The following is an 11203-nucleotide window of genomic DNA, read 5'->3' on the forward strand; positions in this document are numbered from 1 at the left end:
GGTAACTCTTCAACTCAAAAGTATTTTAGAACAATAAATAAACAGTAGCATGTCAATAGCTAATGGTTGGGGCAGGAGGGGGGAAATGATCCCTGAATATCTAAAGAGCACAACTGAATAACTTACCTTTCCATCCAAAATCTCTTTCAGTAATTTTTCAAAGCAAAAGGAAATAAAAAGAGGGAATAAGCAAAGGACAGTATTCTATAAAGATTTGCAGTGGTAGTTCTATAATTCTTTCAGTAATAGGTAAAAACAAAAAAACCCACCCTTTTTTATATTAAGGTAAGAGTAAATATTTCAGATCATATCAGCATGCGTTAATATTTTAAATATTTTAAATAGAGCCTTGGTAGTACAGGGATTTAAGGCACCCTGTTATTAAGCTTATTAAGACCAGCTGCCTGCAATTACTGCAGGGTTCGAATCTCGCCAAGGCTCAAGGTTGACTCAGCCTTCCATCCTTTCTAAGGTAGGTGAAATGAGGACCCAGTTTGTGGGGGCAATAAGCTGACTTTGTATAAATATACAAAAGGATGAAGGCTATTGCTGAGCACATTGTAAGCCGCCCTGAGTCTTCGGAGAAGGGCGGCATATAAATCAAATTAAAAAAAATAAATAAAAATAAAACATATTTGGATGCCATTAAGCTGTTCTCCTTACAATAAAAAAAAATAGCATGTTTAATTCACACAAGAATTTTCTGGTGTTTACCCACACAATAGATGAAACATATTCTATTATGTGTACATTTCATAACGTGTTTTATGGCTGAACTGAAAATAAGTGTTCCGCTTGAAAAGTGTACAGCCTGTTCCAAGGCTGTGCAAATAACATCCCGCGAAAGAAAAAGTTTGAAAGATGAAACTTTTTTTTAAAAAAAAGGCATGGTGCGATTTAAAATGGTTTCTTGAAGAGGGGCCAACATTTATTCCCGCGGCCTCATTTATTTGTATCCATTTCGAACTCACAAAAGAAAAAGAAAAAAAAAACTACGATTAAATTAAACACACAACCATAAACTGATCCCACTATTAGCTGCCTAAAGCTCTTTCTTCACATTGTCTTCGGGACACTTGAGAGAGAGACTTCAGAAAGAAACGTCCAAAAGCCCAAAGAAGCGAAGCTTGTTGGGAACTCTCTAGATTTCAAAACGAGTGTCAAAGAAGCCGCATCTCTGCTTCTGGCTTGAATAAATTCTAATCTAAATTATTATCTAACCTATTTAAAGAGGTTCTCGGCAACGCCGTATTGCTACATAAACCGCTGCCTAAAATAAAGGGGCGGGACAGAGGGAGAGTAGCCTTGGCATTGGCTTGGAGGGACCTTCACTCCGCGCAACACGTGGCTTAAGATGTCCCAGCTTGATGAAATTCCATCGGGTAGAATTTGGAATCCGGACGCCGAGGAGGAAGCGGGAAAGCAGCGCCAACGAGTGAGAAGAATGGACCAATCCGGCTCGCCAACGGCTTGACGAGCAGTTCCGGCCTCCTATAAAAAAAGGAAGAACGCCACTAGGGCGTTCTGAGGTTGGAGTCTTGTGTTGACAATTAGCCACTGGGCTGGGAGGGGCTGGGAGGCAGGAATGTGGTCCGAGGGGCTGCTGGTGGGTTTAGTTACCGGCGCGGCTCTCCTTTTCCTCGTGCTGACGCTGGTGGTGAGGCAGCTGCTGAAGCAGAAGAGACCTGCTGGCTTTCCGCCTGGTCCTGCGGGGCTCCCTCTCATTGGCAGCATCCATTCCCTGGCCGCGGAGCAGCCTCACGTCTACATGAAGAGGCAAAGTCAGCTGTACGGGCAAGTAGGTTCGGAGGGAGTGACCGTGGCAGATCAAAAGGGAGCCGTCAGCTCGTTCGCCACTCGCATCACACAGCCTTTTCAAGCTTTCTCCGGTCAGCTGCACGCCCGCATAGGTTGGACTACAACTCCCATCCCTGTTTATCTTTTGACTTTGCTGGTGATGGGAGTTGTTTTGCAACGTAGCGGGGGATGCCCGGTTTGGGTTTGCATGTTTGGAGAAATCGGGCTACTGATCTTTTATTGAAATTATTGCTTCTTGTTTCTTATTATCCCAGGGCAACGAAGCTGAAAACAGTTGTTGCAAGGGCAAGCTTAAAATGTAAAAGAAAAGTTTAGGCTGTTATGTCCGTGATCTTTGGTACATTTTTATGACTTTTAGCTGGGGGTGGCCAAGAGCAGAGGGAATTTCAGTAGTACACTATACAGTCTATATATAATTAACTTGCTGGTTCAGCAGGACATAATTCTGAATATGTCATTTTATAATTGTGGGTACATACATATCAGAATGTAATTTCTTTGTACTTTGCTTGGTTATACGGGTAGTCCTCGACTTATGACCACAATTGAGTCCAGAATTTATGTTGCTAAGTGAGAAATTGGTTCAGTGTGTTTTGCCCTATTTTACGACTTTTTTTGCCACATTTGTTAAGTGAATCACTGCAGTTGTTAATTTAATAACACGTGAATCTGACTTCCCCGTTGACTGATAGGTGATCACATGACCCCGAGAGACTGGAACGGTCATAAGTGTGAAAAATGGTCATAAGTCACTTTTTTTTGATACTGTTATAACTTCGGTCACTAAATGAATTGTTGTAAATCAAGGACTGCCTGTACACAACATGAGAGACTTACTAGACAATGGTTTGCTTTGTGTAGTATTTCAGTAATAAAATAGAACACTTATAGACCGACCACCTGTTTCAATAAATTGTCCTCCAAACAGATTTGTCCAGTATAAAGTTAAAACTGTCAGCTGCCGAGTTCTCTAGATTTTTTAAAAACAAAATCCTATTTTCTTTCAAACCTGTTAAAGTATGCAATAAGGGTCAAACAGCTTTTCTTCTCTGCTTATGTTTTGAATGAACATTTTAACCAGTTGAGAGCTTGGATACAGAATTGTAAGGGGGGAAAAAATCAAAAAACTTTTTACTGGAAGGTAAAAACAAAAACTCACTGTGTGTAGTGTGTTTGTATGGTGATAGCAATCTTAGGCAAAGAAAGGATTGTCTGAATAATTTAGTGTTTCTAGAAATTACCTATGGAATTTTGAAAATACAAATGAATGAGAATATTTGTTAACATATCTTTTATATGCCATTTTTTAATTTCTTAAGATCTTTAGTCTTGATCTTGGAGGCATATCAACTATTGTACTGAATGGCTATGATGCAATAAAAGAATGCCTTGTTCAGCAAGGTGAAGTTTTTTCAGATAGGCCTTCTCTGCCTTTGTTCAAGAAGCTGACCAAAATGGGAGGTATGTCTGTTGTCATCGGTGATATTTTTTATAGAAGTTTATTGCATAACAGAATTGTTTTGAAATCTGTCTATAATCTTATCTTTTATTCTGAAAAAAAAAACAGAATATATTTTGTTTGCACCCTGATTTGAGATGCCAAATTAGACCAAAGGCTTACAATGAAAGTTGAGGTTGCTGCAGTTGGAGTTCCCAGGCCAGGAAAGTTGATTCTTGACTTGAGTCTCAAGTAGGTCCGCATATGCCAAACAAGAGTCTACCCCAAATATGATTCCATAACAATGTATACATATCTGTAGGGCACGTGCATCAGTAGTGAAATGTAAAATTTGTTACTACCGGTTCTGTGGGCGTGGCTTGGTGGGAGGGGTAATATGACTGAGTGGGCATGGCCAACTTTTTTTTTTTTCTACTTTTAAAACCATTTTTTCTACAACCTCTTCGGCTGAGCATTTTAAAAAAATGCTTTTAAAGCCTCTGACGATCCCAGCTGACTTGCCTGATTGGCAGAGGGTTTCTTTTTTTTAAAAAGCCTCTGATGATTCCAACTGAGCTGCGTGATCATCAGAGACTTTTTTTTCACTTTTAAAAGTATTTTTTCAGCCAAAGAGGTTGTAGAAAAAATGCTTTTAAAAATTAAAAAAAAGCCTCTGATGACTGCACGGCTCAGCTGGACAATGGGGGGGGGCAGAGATTTTTGCTACCGGTTCTCCGAACCACCCGCCTCCATCACTACCGGATCGGGCGATCCAGTCTGAACCGGGAGCATTTCACCCCTGATGTGCATTCTTGTGTTGCATCCCACTTCTCTTTGACATTGTTGTGGCCCGTACACAGCCTGTGCGGCTTGTGGCTGATTCGGACAGCGAGGAGGCTGGTATGGTGCTGCGCCAGCAGCCTGTGCAGCTGGCACTCGAGTTGGACAATGAGGCTGGAGAAGATGTGGTGCCAGAGGCGGGGATTCAGCCTGGGCCTTCAGAACCTCCAGAAGTTCCCTTAAGTGAAGAGGACGAAGAGGAGGAGCCTCTTCTCAACGCACGGGTGTGCAGAGCTGCCAAAAGGCAGGAGTGGCTCCTCAGGAGGAGGTCTCCTGGAGAGTAAGGCTTGGGGCTAATTGACCACTCCCTTAGCCTATTTAAGGAGGACCGCTGACTGAAGCAATTTGCAGGGAACAACTTGTTCACACTCCTTTGTGCCTTGATCTTCGTTCTTTGCAAATTGTTTCTGGGCTTTCTGCCAATCATAGTAAGATTAAGATTATTTATTCTTTAATTTTTGTAGGCTGTTAAGAAAGTTAATTAACAGCTTTGTTTGGGAAAAAAAACTTATTTAATTTAGTAAACTAAGGTTTGTACAAACTTTGTGTGTGCTGCGTTCTTTGGGGTCCCTAGCTGGGGCAGAACAGACATATGATTCCCCAAACTTCATAACATATATTGAATAAAAGAAAAGTTAGCTAGATTATATGAAACCTAACTCACATACTTTTGATAAAACTATAAAACTAAAAGTTAAAATCCTGTGGATAGGTGGAGAGTGAAGATAGATTAGAGGGATAAAATGTCAAACTTGGCACCCAAGATATGCTTAGAAAGTAAGCAAACTGTCAACCTAAACACACATTGTCCATCCTTCTGAGGTCTTTACACCTTAAACCTTTGGGCTGTTGGGCTTAAATGGAAAACATTTTATGGATTCCTAAGACAAAATAGCCCAAAGGGCAGAGATACCAGAAGTCAAACCACAAAAAACAAAAAGCTACTGTCTTTAACAGTAGTACAAAAGGCAACAAATTGATGATCATGAAGAAAAAAGAGGAACAAAGATGTTGAGGACAAACAGCAGGAAATTAGAGTCATATACAAGTCACAAAGTTGTATAAATTGGGCCAGCCCAAAAGGGTTACTAGCAGATTGGGTAGGTTGTGGATTCATACGAAGAAACCAAAGTTAAGGCAAGCAAACACATAGTCTTATCAGAAAATGAATAACAAAACAGACTCTTCAGTCTGTTTTGTTATTTCTGATACTATGACCAAAACTGCAATCCGTAGTGTGTATGGTATCTCACTATAAGGTTTTATAAGAACATCAGTGTAGAAACTCTAATTAGTCCTCAAGTAGAATCTACTTTTTCTTTTTTTAATAGATGCCATGTATGATAATGCATGATTTAAATACTGTTGTCTTCCTGTGAATTAATTGATTAGAAGTGGTGTTTTAGGTGCATGCATTTTTCCATATGATCCTGTATAGCTTTTTTATTTTTTTTAATAGGACTACCTTGTAGACATAATTTAACATAATTATTTAATGAAAGAGATTTCTTCATTGAAAGTGTCCTTTTTGGGGGGGGGGAGGGACTTTATGATAAATTTGTTATGGTAACTGCTTAAAGATGCCCATTTTCCTCTACCCAGAGGTGATGACCTTCTTGTAAATACAAAGATAGATACAAAAAATTGAGTCGTTGAGTAGAATAATATGGTTTATGCACTTAATTTTGAATCAAAACACAGAAATTATGTTCCCAATAGTTAGTAGTTTATTATTTTTGGCAAAAAAAAATCTGTCTGAAAAAATAAAGAAAGGTAATAAATGATAAAATAAATGTATAACAAATAATTATGAATTATGAGTTAAATATGAGTTAAATATATAAATATGTTGCATGTTTCAGGTTTGCTGAATGCAAGATACGGCAGAGGTTGGACAGAGCATCGCAAATTAGCAGTAACTAGCTTTCGAAATTTTGGATATTGTCAAAAGTCCTTTGAAAGCAAAATAGCAGAAGAATCGGTTATTTTTCTTGATGCCATTGATACTTACAAAGGCAAGGCTTTTGATCCAAAGTACTTGATAACAAATGCAGTTTCAAACATTACCAACTTAATTATTTTTGGAGAACGATTTACCTACGAAGACACTGAATTTCAGCATATGATGGAAATATTCAGTGAAAATATTGAATTGGCTGCCAGCGCTTCTGTATTTTTATACAATGCTTTTCCATGGATTGGAAACTTGCCCTTTGGAAAACATCAACAACTTTTTAGAAATGCGGCTGAAGTCTATACTTTTTTACTCCACCTTATTCAGCGATTCTCTCAGAACCGGAAGCCTCAAGCACCTCGACATTTTGTAGATGTATATTTAGATGAAATGGATAAGAATAAAAATGATCCTGAATCTGTATTTTCAATGGATAATTTAATTTTTTCGGTTGGAGAACTTATAATTGCTGGAACAGAAACTACAACAAATGTTCTAAGATGGGCAGTCTTGTTCATGGCTCTTTATCCTAATATCCAAGGTAAGTAATATGCAGTTGTTATGATGAGAAGTTTGCATGTAATGATAACTAAGAACATCATTTTTCTACTACATCTTTTAATACAATTTATAACCATACTGTAGGCCACATTCAGATTAAAGATTTGGGTTCCCCCCCCCCTAAAATTACTGAAATTTGGATGATATATTAAAACAGTGACATGTCAAATTATTGCACTGGTGAGGTTATTTTGATGAGAAAATTGGGCTTCTTTGGCCACTATTAATCAGTTCCTACTAGTATTTTGGAGAATAAATTGCAATTAATATTATTTGACATAAATTATTGGCCTTGTATACTGAACTTAATATATTTTTTATATATCTTCTTGCCCTACCTTAACATATAGCAGTGATGGCTAACCTTTTTCCCGTTGCGTGCCAAAAGCGGGGGGAGCACGGGGGGGGATTGCATGTGAGCGTACCCACACCCATAATTGAATGCCCTCCTGCGCATGCGCACGCGACCCCTCCACACTCCCCCCCCGTTTTAGCACGTGATGGCAAAAAGGTTACTGGTAGGCGGGGTAGACCCCTTTTTCGCCCTCCCCAGGCTTCAGAGCCTGGAGAGCCCAGGCTTTCTTGGAGCCTGGAGAGAGCAAAAACAGCCTTCCCCAACCCCCCCAAAAGGACAGTTTCCTGACTTCTGGTGAGCCCAAAAGGCCCGAAAATCAGCTGGCCAGTGTGTGCGTGCATAGTGCAGCTGAGCTAAGGCAACGCTCGCATGCCTACAGATATGGCTCCGCGTGCCACTTATGGCACGTGTGCCATAGGTTCGCCATCACAGACATATAGCAAAACAAATTCTGATAAGCACAAAATGGGTGCAGATTGGCTATGTAGGCAACTTTGTATTTCTTTCTTGATATGCTAAGAAGAATATACAAAATTATATGACAGAAGGAATATAGAATTATAACCCATATTAGATTATAGAATAAATCTATCAGGAAGCATCAAATTTGGCTAAGACATTATGAAGTATTTGAAATGTTAAAGAAAACCTGTGGACTGTTATAAGAGCACAGGTCATATGTTGTCAGATGGTTTTACTTGTTAGGACTAAAAAAATGTTGAAAACATAAGACCCCTTTAAAGTTGTTTACCTTAGTTGGGGAAAGTATTTGTGGATATCAACCATGCCATAAATTTTGTTTTTAATATTACTTAAATACAATATTTATAGACAAGATGTTGCTTAGGGATTCCTATGATATATACAATTACTATATGAAAAATAGCTTGAAGCGATTTCTTCTAAATAACATTTTTTATAATAAAATATACAGTTTTATATATTTGTGAAGTAATAAGAAATGGCTTTTTAAAGCATTATGTTGAAACTTTTGTCAATAAATTAAAAAATCAAAATAATGAGATAGAGAGAGGTGTACCAGACTGACAACACGGAGTTACTACCGTATTAAACAGAATGTGTTTTAATGAAGTAATATGAGAATGGACATTGTGTCAGTTCCAAGATAAAATGTGGATGAGCTTACAGTCCCTTGTGCAATAATTCTTTAATATAGGAACTGGAAGAAAACTCATAGCTTGATGACGTAACACATACTTTGTACTCAAAGATTCCAGAGGATACTCCATGAAATCTTTACTTAAAAGTATCAGGGAGCTATGGGTTAAGAAAGACCGAGTTTGTAGAGAGACTTTATTAACACAAGAACACAAAACAAGTCTGAAGTCTTTAACATTTCTGAATTCTCAAATGCATGATTATATTTCAGGTTGATTATATAATCTATATAGAATTTATATACATACCTGAATAGAAAGAAAGAGCCTTAAAAGTAACAGAAATAGCAGTCACACAGTTCTGTATACTCCACAAATGTTCAAGTGACAATAAAAAAAAAAACCCTTTATTAAGCTTACATTGAAATTTCATACGTAAATACAAATGTTATGTGTACACATAATGTAGATGCTTATATACAGTCTAAAAGATTTTTCTTTTAACAGGACAAGTGCATAAAGAAATTGACTTAGTCATTGGTCCCAACAAAACAGCATGCCTAGAGGATAAGTGTAAAATGCCATATACGGAAGCAGTGCTACATGAAATTTTAAGGTTCTGTAATATAGTTCCATTGGGTATTTTTCATGCAACTTCTAAGGATACAGTTGTCCGTGGTTACTCTATCCCTCAAGGCACTACTGTAATCACAAATCTCTATTCTGTACATTTTGATGAAAAATACTGGAATAACCCTGAAATGTTTTGTCCTGAAAGATTTTTGGACAACTCAGGACAGTTTGTCAAGAAAGAAGCATTTATTCCTTTTTCACTAGGTAAGCATAAAAAAATGTGTCCATAAATCCAGATGATGAATAAATTACATAATAAATGTGATATAATATATAACAGTAACATGCTTTAAATATTCTGCTTTAATAAATTTAATAAATAAATTATTTAATAAATAAAGGGCATTTTTTTTTTATTAATCTGAGGAATCGGGATAACTCACAGCTGGTGGCAGTGCCTAATTGAAAAATGATAACAGAAAAACAGAGCTGGAAGGGACCTTGGAGGTTTTCTAGTCCAACCCCCTACTTAGGCAGGAAATCCTACACCACTTCAGACAAATGGTTATCCAATATCTGCTTTAAAACTTCCAGTGTTGGAACAGTCACAACTTCTGGAGGCAAGTTGTTCCACTGATTAATTGTTCTAACTAACAGGAAATTTCTCCTTAGTTCTAAGTTGCTTCTCTCCTTGATTAGTTTCTACCCATTGCTCCTTGTCCTACCCTCAGGTGCTTTGGAGAATAGCTTGATTCCCTCCTTGTGGCAACCCCTGAGATATTGGAACACTGCTATCATGTCACCCCAGTCCTTCTTTTGATTAAACTAGACATATCCAGTACCTGCAGCCGTTCTTCATATGTTTTAGCCTCCAGTCCCCTAATCATCTTCATTGCTCTTCTCTGCATGAAGTAGGGTCTGCTTAGTAGAAACAGATGGAAGATCATAAGGATATTCCAGAAATGAAATCTTGTAGGGCCTTGTGGCAGGTGTGGTGTTGCTGAATTAGAAACAGTTAAAAAGAAAAATAAGCTTTGGACAGTGTTAAAAGGAAAGGAAAAAGAATAAACACTTTGGAAATGCCTAAGGTTTGCTTCTCTGTGTTTGTATGTGTGTGATCGTACAGAGAAATACAAATATTTTAAAGATTAATATTCAGGATTCTTATCCAGAATGAATTTGTATAGGTAAAACTAATCTCCCAGGGAAGATTTGTTTGTTAATACGGTATATATAACAAATGATAATCACTTGCAATTTTTCAATGCAGCTGTTTTTTTTCAGTTTTTTAGTCATATCAATTTTCAAACAAACCCTTTCTTTTTTAATGGGCTATATTTTAACCTCCCAGAATTTTAGGATAAGAAACTGTCAGTTAACAATGGGAATTGAATCACGTTCTTAATGTTACATGCTTATTTGATTGGTAAAACATTAGCTGGATTTATTATGGGGAAAAAACATTGAACCAAACATTGATCAAATGGTGCATTCCTCTCCAAAGAAGGAATTATACCAATTTCCTTATCAATTATCACAATCTATAAGGACTGCTGAAATTCCTGTGTAAAACTTCTAAAGTGCTGTGCCAATAATGGATTATCTTCATAGTGAATTATCAATGACTTGCTGAAATAAAATACGATGTAAAATGAATTCTATACTATTAATTAAAAAATCAAGTTTTTAATTTCATCTTTGGAAAGCATTTCCAAAATTAGTAGCTGGGAAACATATCTTTGAAAATTCTATTTTATAAGGAATAAATAATTTTAAGTTATACGTAATTTAAAAATCAATAATTATTTACTCAAAAACATGCTTTTGTTGATCTCCTATTTTCAATGTAGAGTAATCCATAAATACACATAGATTCAAACTGTAAATACATATTGTATTTGGCGTAGATCAATTCATTATCAATGTGATTGTTTTTTTAAAATGGGCCTCTTATGTTTTGCTTTATTTCATATGTAGTTCTTGATTAAAAAAAACAAACACTTTCTCTGTCTTCCCATCCCTTCCTTTCAGGACGAAGACACTGTTTAGGAGAGCAGCTGGCCAGAATGGAAATGTTTTTATTTTTTACAGCATTACTTCAAAGATTTCATCTACATTTTCCTAGTGCTTTGGTTCCAAACCTTAAGCCAAAATTTGGCATGACACTGCAACCTCATCCATATCTCATTTGTGCAGAGAGACGATATTAAATATTACCATGATGGCCAGAGAGGCATGGGGAAATGATGTTACATACATATTCCTTTCTTTTGCCTGGAATGAACTGATTTCTGACCTATTCTTAAGAAAACGTCATGAACAAACTTTCTGAGAAGCTAAATAGAAAAAAAATGAGTTAAAAAAAATTTGGAGTGAGAAATGGAGTAAAGTCTAATTTAATCTAGTTTGATCTAATTTAACTATTCAAATCAGATAAGAGGTTATTTCTACTACCTTTCATGGAAAGTTGGAACCCATTGGAAATCCTGAGTAACCCAAACATGACGAGATGAGCTAAATTTACTTTATTGTAAGGCTGCATTAAC

The 11203-nt window shown here is 37.0% G+C and overlaps 1 protein-coding gene across 1 annotated transcript; it reads left to right on the top strand.

Moving 5' to 3' along the window:
* Positions 1-1585: 1585 nt before the first annotated feature.
* On the top strand, positions 1586-10891 carry CYP2R1 (cytochrome P450 family 2 subfamily R member 1). Its single transcript, XM_070957451.1, has 5 exons — positions 1586-1798; positions 3138-3279; positions 5959-6591; positions 8592-8921; positions 10689-10891. Exons 1-5 carry the CDS (start codon positions 1586-1588, stop codon positions 10865-10867), a joined length of 1497 nt encoding a protein of 498 aa, XP_070813552.1. The 3' UTR covers positions 10868-10891.
* The last annotated feature ends 312 nt before the right edge of the window (positions 10892-11203 follow it).

Source organism: Pituophis catenifer, unplaced genomic scaffold, assembly GCF_029215685.1.
Source record: "Pituophis catenifer annectens isolate HBS135680 unplaced genomic scaffold, rPitCat1.0.hap2 SCAF_1, whole genome shotgun sequence".
Taxonomy (NCBI): domain Eukaryota; kingdom Metazoa; phylum Chordata; class Lepidosauria; order Squamata; family Colubridae; genus Pituophis; species Pituophis catenifer.

Bases quoted from the DNA above. Each gene is read 5' to 3' on its own strand.
- CYP2R1 (XM_070957451.1), top strand. From the start codon at position 1,586: ATGTGGTCCGAGGGGCTGCTGGTGGGTTTAGTTACCGGCGCGGCTCTC. The intron at 3,280-5,958 runs GTATGTCTGTTG...TGCATGTTTCAG, and splicing joins GAAGCTGACCAAAATGGGAG to GTTTGCTGAATGCAAGATAC. The intron at 8,922-10,688 runs GTAAGCATAAAA...CCTTCCTTTCAG, and splicing joins ATTTATTCCTTTTTCACTAG to GACGAAGACACTGTTTAGGA.